The 21,054-nt window shown below is 35.5% G+C and overlaps 1 protein-coding gene across 1 annotated transcript in view; it reads left to right on the forward strand.

Moving 5' to 3' along the window:
- Positions 1–16,269, forward strand: part of LOC127837598 (60S ribosomal protein L28-like) — a 30,042-nt gene extending 13,773 nt beyond the window's left edge. Inside the window, exon 5 of the mRNA XM_052364856.1 lies at positions 16,137–16,269. Within this exon, the coding sequence (XP_052220816.1) occupies positions 16,137–16,220 (84 nt within the window). The 3' untranslated portion in view covers positions 16,221–16,269. The remainder of the gene's footprint in view (positions 1–16,136) is intronic.
- The last annotated feature ends 4,785 nt before the right edge of the window (positions 16,270–21,054 follow it).

Genomic DNA, 21,054 nt, shown 5'->3' on the forward strand with positions numbered 1-21,054 from the left:
GTACGCGATTGGCCGAGACTAAAAAAACTGTAGTGTGCCACCTAAGAACGCCGGAAGCGCGAGCCTTGGCCTACGTCATGTACTCTACATAACTGCTGTTCAAATGAACCGGAGCAGTTTATCTAATAATAGCCGTTGGTAAACTCGGTTGCATTTGCAGATTTCTGCATACAAACATAATTATGTTTAAACTTGCACAATATTTTATTTATCTATGGTAAATACCCTTATTGTACGAGAAAATAATTTAATATATAAATACACAAAGAATGGAAAACATTCCAGTACACAACAGATAAATGAGTAGAAAATACCCGTGTACAAAATGGGACGTTCCCAATTCAAGTGTGGTGCTATTTTTACCATCTTATACTTTACACAGCTCTATGCCTAACGTGAATTAAATAGGAAAGCAAACATAGCAGATTATTCATGAACTGTGCGATATGTGTATGGCTTGTTGTACATTCTTAATATTTAAGTTAAATGTCAAAAGTATATGCTTTGGTTATAAACAATGCACATTACACGAAATAAGGAAAATGTGATTAATTGACAATTCAGATATGTCGACATACAGTACATGTAGAAAACATGTGAAATAAGTTGCGTTTATAATAAATCGTCAAAACAAATGGGGAAAATGGCGCAATAAGTATGTCATTTTATGACGCCATCAATCAGCTGATTCATTATACGGATGGCGAAAAATTATGTCATATGACTAGATTTAAAGGTTGAAGGTCGAATAATTTTGAAGCTTAAGTTTTGTCGACTTTGTTTCTTATGAAAAATCATTCAGTGGTAAAGTTAATATAAATAAAAAAATAACAAAACAAAAATCGTGTAATTTTATATTTTATTTTAACATTTCTTTTGGTGAATATGTCATATATATATTTTTCTGCAAAATATGCACATTTTCTTCTAATGGGTGACCTTAAAATTCGATCAATGAACTAAACAATATCGACCTAATTTTAGCGCATATCGCATGACGTCATTTAAAAAGTAGTCCGTGCACGCGACAGGTATATTCCACAGTGTTGAATACAAGCAAGTATATTTCACAACGTGTTATACCGTCAATGTCGCGGTGAAAATGGGATAAAGTGTAATTCTAAACAGTAGCAAATAGCTTGTTTAGTAAATGCATAATGCAATTAATATGATTTCCGTTCTATTGTGTAATTAATAAATTGATTGTTACTTGTTAATCCATGATGAATGTTTTATGGCTAGTACAAAACCAGCAATGTTAATTTAGTAAAAGGTAATACAATAACACCACTTTGTAATTTCATATACGTAAATATTCTTGAAATGTAGGTTGATGACAGTGTTTTAGTTTTACTTATTTTGAAACTATTATTTTATGTGCAAATAAATGATGTGAAGTGTTTTGTATCTCCACACAATACCATATACCTTTTTATATGTTAAAGTTTTGAATTCGCACGTTTGAAGAAAACAAATGCAAGTGTAATGTGTTCTTTATTTCGCAAAACAACGTTTAAGAGTTGTACCTTTTATTGTCAACCTTATGTATGTACCTTAAAACGTTGTACATCATAAAATAAATGTCATATATTTCATTTAGCGAACACATGCACAATATAAGAAACAGACAATTCTGCGATGAACTATGCTGAACACCCACGAATACAATACAAACAGCAGCGAAAGTAGAAAACAATGTCAGCATAGCTTCAAATGGTTAAAACGCTCTTCTAGAGATGAGGTAGTCCATCGTCAAAACGTCATAGACGGCGTTAATAAAAACACGTTCACAAATTTATCCTTCATCATGACAAGGAGTCCCCAACTAACTGAGGCAACAGGTCCTTAGTTGGATATCGGCGAATTAGTTTTTCAGCAATCAACTCAACCGAGATATTCGCCCGATCCGGCTAAGTCTGATTTTGCTTTTTTACCAATATTGAAAACGTAGGAAAATGGTTCATTAATTTGAAACAACTACAAACAGCAAAAACTACCATCATAAAACCTTTTCAGAAGAAAGACGTTCTGATGCAATTAAATCACACTGAGGAAATCGTAACCGAAGCTGTGTTTTTTTTCCATTCAAAAGATTATTTTTACACAAGTTTATATAGCGATTTCACATTTGACGTCCTCGACGTAATGACGAAATACATGCCGTGCGGCAAAAATAGTGTCCTCATTGAAACTAAAACTGTTCATTTAAAAGTACGAAAATATTGATACCAATTTTGAAACATAATACGCAATGACTGTGTTTATTTTGACGAATAATGTAATACATTTAAATTATAGAGTCTGTATAAGGACAACCTCCTCGTATGAAGTTTGATCAAATTTGCATGTAGACTTTTTGAACTATATGCGGCACTTTTTTTGCAAGAACGGGCTATAATTTTGCTCTATGAATCAATACTGACAGAATGCTTTATATCCATTATTTGCTTAATTAATGCATCATAAACTACAACAACAACAACTACTACTACCACTACCGCCACCACCACCTCGTACACCACCACCACCACCACCACCACCACCACCACCACCACCACCACCACCACCACCACCACCACCACCACCACCACCACCACCACCACCACCACCACCACCACCACCACCACCACCACCACCACCACCACCACAACCACTACCACCAACACGACCACCACGACCACCACCACAACCACCACCACCACCACTAATAGTAGTAGTAGTTGTATTATAAGTATTGTTATTATGATATTATTCTATATTCCGCCAATCATATATAGTGATCATCATAAAATATTATATAAATGATTTGTTATCTAATCTCCTGCTTAAGTTGAAACTATCTTCTGATACATAAGTCCCTTAAATTATCACTTTTAAGGGGAATGCTTTGATTTATAGTCGCTGATTCTATTGATTTATAGTCGCGAGGCACTTATCCTTAGCTGGTATTAATTTATAAACATAATGTGTGCATCAATTTACAACTTATGATTTATGGTATACATTTACCAAAATGATTCTCAATGTTCTGTTCCTGGAAACACGAACTCAATCGTTCTTGAATCAAAAGAAAAAAAACATGCGTTTCATTTCATGTCATCAACGGTTGCCTTAAGTACTTGACACATGACTGCCTTTAGTTGTGAAAACACGGTTGTTTAGAAATGTTCGCAAACTTCCTTTAAGTGCGGGATACATGCCTGTCTTCATTTGTAGACAGTTGATGATTTCATCAATTGGCACACTATGTTTTCATATTTTGTCACACTGTTGTACTCCGTAGTGGACACACGGTTTCCTTAATGAATGGATACACGGCTACGTTCATGAAGTGACAAACAGTTACTTTCAGTAGGTGGCACACGGTTATCCTCATTAATGGACACGCGTTTGTCTTCATCCGCGTACACACATTTCCTTCATTATAGGACACATGTTTTCAGCAATGATCTTCATACGTATGATTTTCCGTAGTGGACAAAGGCTTGTCTTCAGTGGATGACACATAATTTTATTCAGAAGTATTCCTACGATTGTCTTCAGAAAGGACACGTTTTCTTCATGAGCAGACACATACTTTCCTTTACAGGTGTTTATAAGGTTGCCTATATCAGCGGTAACACTGCGGTTTTTATCAGCGGACAAACACTCGTCTACATCAACGGACACACGAATGTGTTTTTTCATAATTATGTTATTATACATGATTTATCCAACAAAGTTTATGAATCCAGGCATTATTAAGAACAATTGTCAACTGATTTGTTTTAATTTTAGTACATAGATAGGTATTTAAAAAAGAAAAAAATTACTTAGTAGAATGACCTGGACTTTTAACATAACCTGCACTCTTCAACACGAAAATATTTTAATTGGAACCCCGGCAGATCGACACTTGACCATGTTGAAACCACATACAATTGCTGTCTAGTAATATAATAAGTAAGGTTATAACGATGTAATAGATTGAAGGTTACCACGAAACGGTTAAATACACAAGCTTGAACTTCAGGCAATTTTGTTCTTTGAGAAAGTTGAAATCACTTGGCGGATTCTAGCCTCAGGTTTAAGTTTTCTACCTGGTCATCTCTCGCGACGAATGCGTGTCCTGATTGATATGTTAGTGCGCAACCGGATATTAAGGCAGCTATAGTCTTTCACAGTTTCAAAACGTTTTTTTTTTGTTGCATTAACGACCAGTTTCTTTTATTCTCCTGCTAACAAGTAACATCTACCTGTTCGAAATACAATGTCATCAGTATGCTGATTTTCTTAGGTCTATTGAACGCATAGATTTCATGAAAGGCGCTTGTTCTATTGAGCCGTCTCAAGGACTCGTACTGCCCGTTGTCGTTTGCAAATATTATTTAAGTCAGCAAACGAAAATAAACTGGTCTGACTTTGAAGTGGTGAGGAAACCTCAAGCACAAATCATGCTTCTTAAAAGACACGTTAAAGATGATGTGCTTTTTCCTTGCAGTTCCTTAAAATCTCTGCATGACTTACCGGATAGCATTTGTTGCGTTTCTGGTGTTCGAATCTACGATGATTAAATTAGAAAAGGGTCTCTAATGTGGTTACAAATTAGCTTACGTTTATGATCTGTAGAGGCAATAACACGTTTGTTACTTTTGTTACTCACTAGACACTGCCGATTTCTCAGTACATTGTTTGCATTATTGTCAGTTAAATAAAAGTCTGGGGAACGTTGTGTTTGATTCATGTATAAATCATGCACTGATATATTAAAAAAAAAGTAATCTGACACTTATCTAAGCTTATAATTATCGACTAAGCGTCTGTTTGACTTAAAGACATTATTAGCTAGGTTCAAACGAATTTGTCATTTCATTAAAACAATTATTTCCATTGGGTTAAACATGTTCATCGTAATTCCAAATAACCATCAACTATTGGATGGCACAAGGTTAGGTCCGACGATGCATATTTTAATGTATTTTGCCTTTCTATAACGGTTAAACGGGTACTAGTATCTTATAACATTAAGTCGTTTAAGCTTGATACTATGCTTTTCTTTTGCCATTTCCTACTTATATGGTTTTCGAATTAAAGCTTTAATTGCGTTTTGAGTAACCATACACAGCTACACAACTGATTTTTTTTGTTTATCTTTATGCGCGCATTGCTTATTATGTTATAATTTCTATCATATACGTGTGTTTGTATTGAATGAATAAAAATGATTTGTTGAATTTAACTTCCATATACAAGTAGTTTGTAAAATGTTTAAGATCTCCTTGTAACTGATACGTACAATCACATATATTATTTAAAGTCGATCATGGCTATATATAAATTATTTGTTTAACCTTATAAAGTATACCACTAGCACATATCAAAACTGGTTTGAGCGTTTGAATGTCAGCCATAAGCTATACAAATTGAAGCGCTGTCATATACTATGCTCTTAACGAAATGCGTCTTAAATATGTATATATTCAATATTGATATCAAGTTTATGGGCGGTTTGTGTGCCTCTGATGTATACTTATGTATATTTATATTATATCGTCGGTTATAAATATTACTCTCAATTAATCCAGTGTTGTTTTATATCTAAAACAAATCAAATCGAATACTGCAAAGCTTAAAATTTAAGTAACTGTACAAAACACTGTGGACTATTATAACACAATACACCTTTATGTGGGATAAAAATATCATCAATGTTTGTATTTACTTGATACTACTTAGGTAACGCATGTATACAATATTGTTTTTTTTTATTCACTGTAAATAGAGCATATATTTTTGTTATATTTTTTTCCAATGACTTTGTGGACAAAAATGCTGGACTGAAGTTGATGGAATTCAAGGGTTTATTATAATGTTCAGGGGCATTGATAGGTGTTTATTGAGAATAATTAATTATAAATTCTTATTTCTGACATTTGCAACAAAATATTGGATGGACTTTTTCCGTTGCAGTACACGACAAGTTCAGCCTATATGATATTCATGCATGTTCACCTCAAGTTGGTGTCAAATATTTGGCTAACTTGTTTCATTTCATGGAATCGATTTAACTTACTTTACAAGTAAAGATCTTTCATTATGATAATATCAAGTAAAGATCTTTCATTATGATAATATCCCATGGTAAAAACTACGGAAACGTATATGGTACACCCCAATAATGTGGTCATGCCGGAATAATTTATATCGACTTACTGTGAAATAACATGGTATGTCGACATAGTTTTGTAGCTTGTCCCACCTTAATTTTACTCGTCATAACGACATTAAGTTGAAGTCTCGACGTAAATGTGTCCGGCTTTTCCAGAAAATATTTTTGGTCGACATGATCCAAGTCGACAAATCTACATAATTTTTGGCGTCATGCTCTTGTGAAAATGACTTGCCATCATAGTTTTAGTCGACAAGATGAGTTATTTTTTGCGCCATGACACCTTTTTCATATCATGTCGTCATAAAATTTTGACATCATCACATTATTGCAACATTGGTTCATGACTTCCGGGCGTCATACAGAATTTTATTGTCTGGTATATTCTTTCGAAACACGCAAGACCCCAGCCAGTCCATTTTTACAGCAGGAATGCTTGGTATAAACGTAAAAATAACATACACTGTTTGCAAACAATACATATTAATGTGTTCGTTGGGTTTTATGAGCATTGAGAGAGCTTAAATCTCGATTGATTCATTTAGATATTTCTCCTTAACTAATACATGCTAAACGTGTGTTTAACGACTCACAACTTTTTTGACGATGCTGGAACAGCAGCGTCTAAGGTTTGATAACCAGTAAAAAAATTCTTTACAATGGCGACCTATGTAAAAGACCGAGCCAGTCCGATTGAGATAACACGATTTTTCAGTTACTTCCCTTGGCATTCGCCACTGCGTAGGAGATTGCTCGCTGATTTTCATTGATAACATTCTCCTAGCAAGAGTTGTCGTTCGTGTTGATAAAGGTAAATATTAATCGAACAGCATATCCTGGGGAAACATATTCAATAAGTTTATCAGAACGTTAATTTCAAATTAGTAATTTTACATCCATTTTATTTTTATGGACCAATGAAACAACTATATATTTTCTCTATTTTGTTTGATATTTGTTCTCGATTTAGTAAATAAATTGCGAATCAAAACATGTAAAAGTAACTTTTTACGTGATCACAAAACTAAAGAATGCGAACAATTTCTAACCTGCAAATTGTAAACGCTGCACTGCTATAATATATATAGATTAAACAACATTTCTTTGCGTAATTGTCCGTCCCGCTAGCGCAGTGGAAAGGCCGTTCGCTTTTTCACCTTTACGACATCGGTTTGATTCCCGCTCCCGGCGCAATGTTATATTTTGTCTGTTTTGTGGTCACCATTCCGGACAGGTTTTTTTTCGGATAATCTCATCCCCCGCAGCATTTGACCATATAAAAAATTAAAAAGTATTTCAGTACAAAACAAATAGCTGGAAATTGCAGCTATCATTCAAAATTCGTCCCATCTGTCGTCAATCTAATCTTATTAGGTAGGACTGCTGGACACACTCCGGGTCCTAACAGTATGCAGCCTCAGCGCGGAGATAACTCATTACCTTGGAAAAACACAAATACACACACTGGGTGCAGCCTAGGCGCGTATAGACTCAAACAAGGCAACAAACTCAAGTGCGGGCACAATCATTTAAAATTTACATATTGAATACGATATTCTAACAGAAATTACACAACCACCTAAGTTAACATACCATGTTTGATATTTCGTTCGATCGTTAGATTTCAGCATATACATGTATAAGGTCATTTCGCTATTAGTTAACTTATTCATATGTTCGTGGGCGAACTCGGATAGTCAAGTGCTCATACGATTGAGCTCACATGGTCCGGCTATGTGCTCATACCTACTTTCGAGATTCATCATGAAGGTATTGCCATACTTAATGAACAAGAATGTGACCCGCCTCCCAGTTTCGCTCAATGGGTCAAGTTACCCACGGGTACTACTTCCCCGTACCCCTAAACTTTTTTCGTACCAAAAATGTTTCGTACGCAAATTTGTTTCGTTCCAATTTTTTTTCGTACCCAAAATGTTCGTACCCAAATTTTTATCGTACCCAAATGTTCGTATCAACAAACACAATTGTGGTGATATAGATAAACTTAAATTGATGTTTTATATCCATCCTCTTCAAAAGCATCGTCACACCAGTAATGCCAGTACTTTGATTATATTGAAGAGTTGTGTCTAAGTGGTACTGTAAAACCATTATTATTCGTCAGACATTAATTTTCGTCTTTTTCGTCCTTCGACCGATGGACGAATTCAAGATCCTAACGAACAATCATGTCCCATATTTGAAACAAATAAGACTGAATTACCGTAGGCATAAGGCATTTAAAGCAAGCGTAATCCACGCATATACTCAGGGTTCGAGGAGGAACTATTTTAAGGATATGGTAGACAGCGGCTTGCTACGGATTGATGATCCTATGCATTTAGAATGCTTGAGATTCTGTTTCATACCATTAATACAACATGATCTGAACTATTTTACCCATGTATGGAATTCTCATCGGATTCGGCAGCAAAGACACATGGAAGCATCAAATGGGATACCGACGGTAATGTACTAGCAGCTTGAGGCGTATGGAACCCGAGAGTTTTTAATTCGGCTTTCTTGCGCATTGGAAACCAGTGATCGTATTCAAGAGAGATACTTTGTAAAAAAAAACGCAGTTTGGGTGTAAAGACGATTTCATACCCGTCCTAGAACATGTGTTTGAAATGCAGCGGGAGCAACTGCCAACTCCTGAATCGATTGAAAGTGCGACTTCTTTGTTCTTGGCCTTGACTTAAATATTGGATGGTTACTAATTACATATGCAAAAATATATGCTTAAAAAGGAAAAGTGGTTATATTTTGCATATTTAATCGTTAAGTTAGTTCAAGTAAGTTTCGTTTCGAATTTTATTTATAATTTGTCGATGATCAACAAAAAATTGACATTCTTGTTATTGGAATTGATCATAAAGTAGTTAAACGTTGTTTTTTTTCTTTGCTAAAATAAATTTACTCATATTGTTGTACACATTTAAAGACATTGCAAACTTGGCAAAAACAGATTAATCATGTTCTTCATTTCATTGTTAGATTGCAAAAGAATGAATGAAACGTCACTTATTGTTTGAAAACATGGCGGTCATTTAGTTATGAAATCCTCGTAAATTGTGGTATGTTCCTTTCAAAATATGGTTCTTTCAAAAGATTTATTAACATTTCATTTCAAACGTCAATATTTTAAACGAAATGACTGTTGTTAATCTTAAATTTAATATTAACACGGACACAAATATATGATATGTTTATTTTGTATTTCCTTACTTGATTTTCTGTTTCTGAAACTCTAGTGTACATGTATATGGTACATGTTTGAAATAAATGTTCATTCTGCAATTCGATCTTAATTTTTTTTGAATGGTCAAATGATTCGTTTATGAGAAAATGGAAAATTATTAAAATGTGACACAAAATTGGGCTATTTGTAGATCAATTTCAGGGCTAGTTAATGTGATCGGTCTTTCTTCGTCGTCCGTCAAAATTTTCACTAAAGCGAAATCACCTACTCAGCTGTGTCAATGGCTTCAACCCGGCAAAGTAGGGGCATTGTGTTTGTGAAACACCATGCCCCCTACTTTGCCGGGTTGAAGCCATATATTTTACCTCTGACCTTGAAGGATGACCTTGACATTTCACCACTCAAAATGCGCATCTCCATGAGATACGCATGCATGCCAAATATCGAGTTGCTATCTTCAATATTGCAAAATTCGACCCTTTACATTGAAGGATGACCTTGACCTGTCACCACTAAAAATGTGCAGCTCCATGAGATACACATGCATGCCACATATCTTCAATATTGCAAAAGTTATGGGCAATGTTAAAGTTTTCGGACGGACGGACAAATGGACGGACGGACTGACGGACGAACAGACAGACTGACAGTTCAAAAACTATATGCCAGCCTTCAGGGGCATAAAAAGTTTAAGTTTTCTGACGGACTGACAGACGCCATATATTTGACATTTGACCTTGAAGGATGATCTTGACCTTCACCTTTCACTACTCAAAATTTGCAGCTTAATGAGATACACATGCATGCAAAATATCAAGTTGCTATCTTCAATATTGAAATGTTAAAGATTTCGGATGGACGGACAGACGCCATATATTTGACATTTGACCTTGAAGGATGACATCGCCTTCACTTTTCACCACTAAAATGTGCAGCTCCATGAGATGCACGTGTATGACACATATCAAGTTGCTATGTTCATATTGAAAAAGTAATGGCCATTTAAGTTTCCGGACGGACGGACGCACAGACTGACTGACGGACAGTTCAACTGCTATATGCCACCCTACCGGGGGCATACAATTTGAATATTTGTTTACGAGCCGGTATAGTTTTATATGAGTTGTGTCTACTTGTGATACACGTACCTAGATCGGTCTATGGTCTGACCCTATATATATATATATATATATATATATATATATATATATATATATATATATATATATATATATATATATATATACTCAACCGGATTATTAATGTGTTATTGAAAGCGAATTATGCATTTGATAGCCAATCATACGTTCAGTCAACATTGTACAACGACAAAAATGCACGACGAATATAAAAAGTAACGCTTGACTTTAATGGCATTTTATTTTTCTTGCAGTTAATTACATAATAACAATTGCCCTATGTTTCACTAGTGTACATTATTCTGATTGGCTATGGTATATCATTTGACTGGGCGAGCTGCCTCCACGAAGCGCACGATGAAATCGAGCATCGAGCGTGGGACTACTTGGATTAATTATGGCAAGTGCGACATGTACACAGTCGAAAAGGAGGCGCTTACTAAATTCATGCACGAAAAAAATCCAAAATTAAATTGTCTCTTTGCCAAACCATTGAAAACATATGCACATGCAGACTAATAATTGTAATTACATGTATAAGGATTGAAACGCTCGTTTCTCCGCGTCATCGATGTAGTAGGTTAGTTTTGGTATTTAATTCGTCTTAATGCAAATTAGTTCCTCACAAAAAATGCACATTTTCAACTAGAGACAACTATACATCTTACATTTAAAAGACCGGAAAGCGCGTTCAAGATAACACTTTAATAGCTGCAGTGATGCATCAAGCAGATACTATAATGGTGAGCATTAAAATACGAGTCAATTTCAGATTTAGCAAAAGTTGAGCTTCAAATCTTTGCATAGAAGCTGATTATTTTTATTATAAATCTCTTATTCTAAATATCAAATTAAAAAAGATGCTTTATAAAACAACAAAACAGCTTATGAGTTTCAGTCTGTTCTTCAGTATTTATTCAGAAAAAAGTAAGACAAATGAACTAAAGTTAAGGACATGTCCTTAAACAACAAAAACAATTAACACAAACAAGAGGGCTACGAGGCCCGGGATCGCTCACCTGATGGAATGATATGAAAAGAAAGACGAGTTAAACTCGTGTGCAAAGAATTTAGAGCATTTATATGACAAAGGCTGACTTCAAGTCAAGGTTAAGGTCTTCCAAAGTATTTAATATAAGCATTTATAGAAAATTACCCGACCCCCTGGTAAACATGGCCCGACCCCCAGGTAGACATGGTTACCCGACCCCCTGGTAGACATGGCCCGACCCCCTGGTAGACATGGCCCGACCCCCTGGAAGACATGGTTTACCCAACCCCCTGGTAGACATGGTTCCCGACCCTCTGGTAGACATGGCCCGACCCCCTGGTAGACATGGTTCCCGACCCCCTGGTAGACATGGTTTACCCGACCCCCTGGTAGACATGGTTTATCCGACCCCCTGGTAGACATGGTTCCCGACCCCCTGGTAGAAATGGTTTACCCGACCTCCTGGTAGACATGGTTCCCGACCCCCTGGTAGACATGGCCCGACCCCCTGGAAGACATGGTTCCCGACCCCCTGGTAAACATTTTTTACCCGACCCCCTTGTAGACATGGCCCGACCCCCTGGTAGACATGGTTTACCCGACCCTCTGGTAGACATGGTTTGCCCGACCCCCTGGTAGACATGGTTTACCCCACCCCCTGGTAGACATGGTTTACCCGACCCCCTGGTAGACATGGTTTACCCGACCCCCTGGTAGACATGGTTTACCCGACCTCCTGGTAGACATGGTTTTTAATACTGATTGACCAGAACCATTTTACAACTCAAAAGTGTCAAGGAAACAAAAGTTTTGACCAAAGTTCATGAAGATTGGGCTAAAATTGAAACTTGTTTTCACATGTCTGCATTATAAACGAAACAGACACTGCCCCATCCCCTGGCGGCCAATTTCCACCCCCCCCCCTATCAGTACCAATTTCGAAATTGTCTGAAAAATCAAAAATACCAGTTTTCTGACTAAGTTTCATAATGATTGGCAAAAAAAGTGACTTTAAGGGTTTTCACAAGCTTCATTTACTACAAAAAATATATGGAAAATGACCCCATGGTGGCCATGTTTTTTGACGGACCAGAACCAGTTTCAAACAAACTATACATATAGAGAAAACTGCCCCTGCCCCTGAAAGCCATATTTCCCCACCGATCTTGACATTTTTCGTACTCGTCCATGATTTAAATAAAACCATCACAAGGTCTTTATTCGTTGACCAAGTGACCTTGTTTTCGACCCCACATGACCAGTTTAGAACTCAGTTGAGGTATGATTTGAACCAATTTCCTGACAAAGTTTCGGTCTCTAGTGTTCACAAGGCAAAGGTTCACAACGGACACAGGTCGATCGAATATCACCATGAGTACTAAAGAGCTTATGTGAACCTAATACTTGGCAGCCAATTTGTTGACATAGGCATTGAAAGGACCAATATGTATGTATGTATGTATGTATGTATGTATGTATGTATGTATGTATGTATGTATGTATGTATGTATGTATGTATGTATGTATGTATGTATGTATGTATGTATGTATGTATGTATGTATGTATGTATGTATGTATGTATGTATGTATGTATGTATGTATGTATGTATGTATGTATGTATGTATGTATGTATGTATGTATGTATGTATGTATGTATGTATGTATGTATGTAGGTAGGTAGGTATGTATGTATGTATGGATGCATTCATGCATGCATGCATGCATGTTTGTATGTATGTATGTATGTATGTATGTATGTATGTATGTATGTATGTATGTATGTATGTATGTATGTATGTATGTATGTATGTATGTATGTATGTATGTATGTATGTATGTATGTATGTATGTATGTATGTATGTATGTATGTATGTATGCATGCATGCATGCATGCATGCATGCATGCATGCATGTATGTATGTATGTATGTATGTATGTATGTATGTATGTATGTATGTATGTATGTATGTATGCATGCATGCATGCATGCATGCATGCATGTATGTATGTATGCATGCATGCATGCATGCATGTATGTACATATGTGACCATATGCGCATCTTGGCACATCTAAATTTTTTTAATACAAATTCAATTAGTGGCTGCTGAGTGCAGAAAACTAAAAGATTATACCTTATAGTGCATATGACATTAAAGGGCAATATCTCATCCAATCAGAATGATTAACATTGACATGAATAGCATTGTTTTGTAGTTTTATTCAAATGTTTTCAGAATTTTAGAAATGATTAAAGCTAAAAAAAACAACAACATTTGAACGTCAATCATTTGGAGAAAAATATATCATAAACATACAAATATTATTGTCAATAACACATCGAATCAGAATGATTACATTGACATGAATAACAGTGTTTTGTACTTTCCTTCAAATGGTTTGAGAATTATAAAAATGGTTAAAGTTGAATAAAGAAGAGCTGTCTCCATAGGATGACATATGCCCCCGAAAAATGCTTTGATGGAAATTATTATATTTTTTTCGAGACCTAAACGCTGATCTTGAACCATAACGCGGAACCTTAGTTCAAGGTCAAGGTCAAGTCAAAGAGGTCAAACATTGTGTGCGTATGGTAAGGTCTTGTCCATATACACATGTTTACCAAATATGAAAGTTACATCTGAAGCGACATAGAAGTTATGAGCGTTTTTTGAAACCCTAACGCAGATTTTGAAACCCAAACGCGGACCCTACGTTCAAGGTCAAGGTCAAAGGGGTCAAAATGTGTGTGCGTACGGAAAGGCCTTGTACATATACACATGCATACCAAATATGAAGGTTACATCTGAAAGTACTGAAGTACGCTCAATAGAACATTTGCGTTAAAAACTAAACTTAAAATGAGCAAAAATAAATAAAACAATATAGCACAATAAAAACGTAACTAAAATGTTATTTCACAGTAAGTCGATATAAACTAATCCGGCATGACCATATTATTTGGGTACCATACACGCTTCTATAATTTTTAAACAACGCCCTTTGTCCACATAAATTATATCGACTCCTTTAGTTATATCGCCATGTCAACATTATGTTACTTGCAAGTCATCAAGATATATGCCGTCATACAGTAAACAACACAGAAATAGTTAAATTTAAATGACGGCTGGGTTCAAATATCTTCAGAGATTTAGGTTATGATGCCAACATGCGGGTTGTTTAAGTCTTGACAACTTATCTTATGTCGACAAATCAACATAATTTTAGGCGTCATGCTCTTTTGAAAATGACTTGCCATCGTAGTTTTAGTCGACACGATGAGCTATTTTTGACGACATGGCACCTTTTTTATATCATGACGTCATAGAATGTTGACATCATCACAGTATCAGGGTGTACCATATACGTTTCCATATAAAAACGGCTAATTTATGACGACAAAGTTATATATGCTCTATTAGTAATTTGAAGCGCAACTTCTGTCCATTGTTTTGCATTACTTTTTTTGATAAGTATTGTACTTTGTTTTTTGTTGTTTAATTCATAATTTTATTTTAATACCATTTTAGCTTTTGTATGCGAATATTAGAAACAAGATTGAAGAAATATTGTTATATGCAGCTAGTGCCTATTTGTCGTTGTTTCAATTTAAGTGACAATGAAAAAATCGCATGACATTAAACAAATAATGGTTAAATATATATATTTTTTCATATATAATATAAATAAAATACTATTAATTATAATAAACAATATAATATAATATATAGAATATTCTATATCTACTGAAATTCAATAGTTTAACTTCCAAAAGTTCTTTTTAAGCATAGGTATTATGCCATTATTAAAGAGTTTGTCTGCATATACCTAAAGTGTTGTCCCAGATTAGCCAGTGCAGTCCCCACAGTCTCTTCAAAACAAAAATTTAGTTAAGGCGGAATGTATTTTCCCTAATAAGCCTATGCGGACTCTTTAGGATAATCTGGGACACTTAACCCTTGGCCACTTAGATACGTATTTTGACACATGTGTAGTCCCTTAGGAAGTTAATGTTAATACAAGACCTTTCGAACTAGATTCAAATTTAAAGGCTTCATTTCCAACCCTTAGTTATTGATGAGCAGCAAAAAGCATAAAACCTGAACAGACTGCGACTTACTCGCAGGCTGTTCTGGTTTAAGCTGTTTGAACATAGCCATTATCACTTTGCTTCTGAGTGGGGAAGGGTAAATGCATATATCCTACCCCTGATACATGATACCCATTATTACAGTGACCAACCTGCCCATACTGACCTACAACCGTGAAGAACTGAAGAAGGCGGCCGAAAGAGTCTGAGCACCATCCGTAACACAATCCGCAATGGTCGATACAGGAAAGACTTGAAAATGGTTAGAGGTCGTGGTGTAGTTAAATATAGATGGATTACACTCAACCTTTAAGGCAAATTTTGTCTGCATGTATTTTTCCGCAGAGTTAAATTAGGAATGACTACACTCAGTCTTACATAAGATTATTTGCCTTAATATTTCTGGAAAACAATTCAATGCTTAATGTAATGAATCTCAATTTTGTTTGAAGTGTCTTATCCATGAAAATATGTCAGGTTTGGCAGTGGGTTGCTTCCACTAAGAGCTGGTTTTCTCAATCCTGTGTTTTGAATAACACCTTGTTTCTCGTCTTATCTTCAGTCTGCTCTCCGTCGTGCCAGCGCCCTGTTGAAGAGCCAGAAGCCAGTGGCCGTGAGGAAGACCATGCGCAAGAAGAAAGAATAGGGCCACTTGTTGGGGACTTTGTTGCAAATAAAGAGAAAAAAAATTGTGTTTAACTTTTTGGCTTTTGGTTTGTGGACTGCCTGTTTGGTCTAAGGGTTTATATTGAATGTGTACATTTTGTATACTGAAATGATAGTTTGTCACACTATGCTATCCAATCCACACTTACTTATAACATGTCTGCACCCTGACAAATTAGGGTTTGTTCGCTTTCATATGAATTGGTGTGAATAATTTTGAAAGTGGTAAGCCGTAGGAGATTAGCATCCTGCTTACTTAATCATGGTTAAATGTTGAGGTAAAACTTTAAGACTTGTAATCCTCTCAAACACATATTTCTCACAATAATGCGGTTCGTTCCTGTAACATTCTTTGGCAGTGGATCATTTTGAAATGACTGAATTAAGTCCCATTGCAGGAGTCTATTAATTGTGCGAATGATACAGGTAATGTTAAGTTCAAAGTTAAACTTTGTAGGTCTAAACAGCACCGATCAAAAAGTGGCGCATTCTCAGACTGCCAAGCGCATGGAAGGACTCTGTATTTCATTGCACCCGTCAAGGCAATATTTGGTTGTCAAAAGTCAATCTACAATATTGTGGTAAAAAAGCATTAAATAATGTAGACAACTTTTACATATTGAGACAAATGTTGCTCTCTATAACCTTGACTTAATGGTAACGAAGCGCGAACATCCGGGTTCTCTGTGGAAACATTTATAGTTGGAACATGTCTTGGGCGAGTATTTAACAAGAAGAAATCAAAGCGCTGAAGGCACTGACGTTCGCTATTGCATAATTTAGGACGCAACTCCTTTTCAAAATGAATCGCAAGTTTGAAATGAACACAAGCCATTTAAATTTATGAAGAGAGCGTGCCTTAACGTGTCGAGATGTGTGTGCACTTTTTATCATCATATTTATTTTATAGAGATAACAACAGCATGGCCCTTTTGACGTTACGAAAGCATAGAAAGTTTAATGAAAATGGTAATGGGAACTGAATATAAAAATATTGCAATCGCCATAATATTAAATAAATATTGTTGGAATAACGAATACCTATGTCACTGAGAATATTATTTAATGATGGAAATTCACTTTTGATATTGGACACCATAAACAAAATCAAAATATACAATAAGATAGTTGATGAAAATAAATCTGCGAGGAATACTATTTACTCGCGAATAAGGTTGTCATAAAGACAGACCTGTTGACCCAAACATTGTTGTTCATGCATTACTTGTTACCCTAGCAGTTCACTCGGTGTCGGTAACTCTGACCCAAATATGGGTATAGAGCACTAATGCGCTTTTTCGGCGTAGCTGTTTTACTCAACTTTTCATCTTAATGACTTACATATTGCCAGCAGACACGCATGAATATATTCGAATATTTCATAGGATGATTTGAGATAAAACCTCTGAACCTTGGCTACATCACTGTGTCAGTGCTCAGGGTAATAGATCTAGCAGTGTCAGGAATTTCGGACTACTCTCTGTATGTTCAAACGACACAAATTGTGGCCCAGTTACAATAACGCGTTTAAATCCATCTCGCAGAATTTCAGGGTCAGTACTCGTTCACTAAATCGTCCGGGGAATATATGATTGACTATCCATAAACACAGTTTTGCTTTGAATATGTGAAAAAAAAACTACCGAAATGTATAGTGTCACGATAATAGGAAAATCGTTTAATTATCCAACCACAAATGTTTGCCGTACTCTGTCGGCACGTCTGGAAATCGTAAATGAACGCCTGTATAGGCTGCCCTTATTTACCAGTTTGCTATTTTGAAATCAATTTTGTATCGAAAAGCATTGTGCTAAAATATGCCATTTAATGACCCTCGAAATGCGAAAATGGGTCTTATTCCATATGCGCCCATCATATATATAGCCCATTCGGCCTCAGTCTGGTCAGAAGACACATAATGAGACCATAATACATTGAGTGATTTTTTAGCGAACAGCATCGCATCTGGCCAGACTGCGTAAATGCATAGCTTGGGCTTAAGAAACGTTTGCCGAAACGCAAAAGACCCTTTTTCGCATGACGCGGCTTTGAAAGTGTGATTTAAATGTATTGAAAGAAAACAGTGTATATCAAATGTTAACATACGATATATTTCGATTGCGAAGAAACACACTCATAATAAGGCATGTGAAGACACATATGATGAGCACTCCCGTAGTATAATTAAATCTACTTACACTAATGTGTGGTTTGACAATGATAACACGCATTTCATGCGGTTTGGTTTAAGCGATTATAAAGCATTTTTGTTGTTGTCTATAGTATACCTGTAGTTATTGGTGAATTCATGTTCAACGTTTTATAAATTGATGTCACGTAATTATGTATCGTTCGTGGAAAACACACAGTAACAAACAAAGTTCATTTCCGTTTTCATCGAGATTTATTTCTGTTAAATAATTTCTGACACAACGCTTCTAATGTTCATGAAGTACAATTTTACAGCGCGGCGGCCAATTGGCCGCCACGTCAAGAAAGCGTGACTGCTCTACTCGATTGTCAAACTAGGACTCTAGAATTCCTTCTTACAACAAAACAGCATTTTATTCCAAGGTACATGAACATAAAATTTAGATATTTCCTATCTCATTCTTGGTTGGTTAACTGTTCACTTACCCCGATTTTCTAAACCCACCCCTTCGAATAACCCTTGTTGATTGGATGGATCGCTTATACACCTACCACATGTCACAGCAGAAGAGTGCAATATACACTTATCACTTTGGGAACAGGAGACCTCATTTCATTTGCATACTTGATCATACAAACAGATGCTCTCTATGGACAAACCACATTAGTAGTGTGAAACCTAACACTCCTATAATCGATTACGTAAACCCCGATACCCAAAAGAAACACACTCAATCTGAACTTGTATCTGTTATGTACCTTGGGAAATTGGAATTACGCTTATATAATCAATTATTTAAATTTCATTATATACCATATCTGAAATGGGACTCGTTATGTATTGGTTTGAAGTAATACGAGCCAAATTGTTAATCAAGGACTAATACAAATCAACACGTATTCCCGATAAATGAACTACATTGGAGAAATGAAACCATACTTCCATAATCAATTTTTCAAACTTCATTACATGTCCCATCCGAACTGACATCTGTTATGTTAATTCCTAAATACCCGCAACATACAGCAACGTTACATACTCAAACATATTATTAAAATATTTCCCTATTTTTAAATCTATCTGTACTTAAATTTTTATCATAAGAATAATCAATAAGCATATACCGTTATGTCACATTGAGCACTGTGAATAAAAAAACTTAACCTTCTACTAATGCGTTTTTAGGTACCGTGAATGTTAAATATTTCCGCTATCTGTTGAGAACAAAAGAACGATTCACAGACATATCAAATTTAACCCCGCTACTACAGCATGCACTATGAACGCGCTTATGCAGCAGTTGCATGATAGTGTATTGGACATCCCATTATACTTGTTTATCAGCAGTAGTTTTATTTTCCCTGAGCAAAAATACTACGTCATTAAGACGCAGCAGATAGTGGACTATTTTAATTATTCATAAACATTCTCTTCCGCGACACGTATAATACAAACATTGTTTTTGATTTTTTTCTATGTACTTCCGTTCAAAGATATACTATTTAACAAGATATTCACATTATGTTTTCATTTGTGAATGAATATAGTTGAAGAACTAAAACCTCTTGCATAAATTACACAACTCTTTCTCGCGCGGATGCGGCATTTATCAGATTTATCGTAGTTAAGAGAGAACTGGCTTGAAAAGTGTGATACTTACCTTAGTTGTTCGAAAGCGAACAACTAAAAAGGCCAAAGGCCGCGCAACCGAGACACGTGGAATATTTTCAACTGAACGCAGTAAGATATGCGCCAGCTTTAGACTAGTTGATTCGGGGTTTTCCGCGAATGCGCACTGACTGGTTGACAAAAGCACTGGTAACAGTAACGTAAAACATGATAACAAGCATGTGTTTAGTCAAGAAATCGATAGGAAATTCAAAATAAACATTAAACCTAAATAGTAGTTGTAAGGTATCATAGTACCAATCATTTATATGATACATTTTATTGCAACTTTATAAAAATACGAGTTAGAAATTAGCATCAGAGTAAAGGTGGTCTGAAGACTAAACACCGACAATTTCACAAAACAAAGCTAGGAATTAGTCGTGATCTTTCTTGCAGAAGAACATAAGTTAATTAAATTACAACAATACTAATAGATTGTATAGTTATATTTATAAATTGAATAGGCGTGCTAGAATGATTAAGTCTGCATGAGTGATTGAAAGTTTAAGATGTGCATTCAATAAAAAGTACAACAAAGCCCTATTAAAAGCCAAAATAATTTTAGAAAAGCGAATCCCATAACAGTATTAAAATGCATGCTAATTTTGTTTTACACTGAATGATTTTGTGTTACCTTCAATGACAATATAGATGAATATTAACATACTAATGAAAAAACAATACTGCGCATGATGCCAATTTACAAAATGTATGAATTCATGTTCATTGGAATCTCTTTACTAGCTAATATGAGTGATACTTAAATAGCATTTTATATCAGAAATGTTTATTGTTTTATTTTTCGTAAAAACGGAGGTCAATCCTAAGTGATTGTTTTTATGATGTCGTTCGTACATTGCTGTAATTCTTTATACGTAATGACGGAATTCAATTAACCGGTAGCCGCTAAATGCGTTTAATGTTTGGAGGTCAATTTAATAATTATAAAATACTTTATTTTATAAATTAAATGGGCTAGTATCTTAACCGG

Source organism: Dreissena polymorpha, chromosome 7 (assembly GCF_020536995.1).
Source record: "Dreissena polymorpha isolate Duluth1 chromosome 7, UMN_Dpol_1.0, whole genome shotgun sequence".
Taxonomy (NCBI): Eukaryota; Metazoa; Mollusca; class Bivalvia; order Myida; family Dreissenidae; genus Dreissena; species Dreissena polymorpha.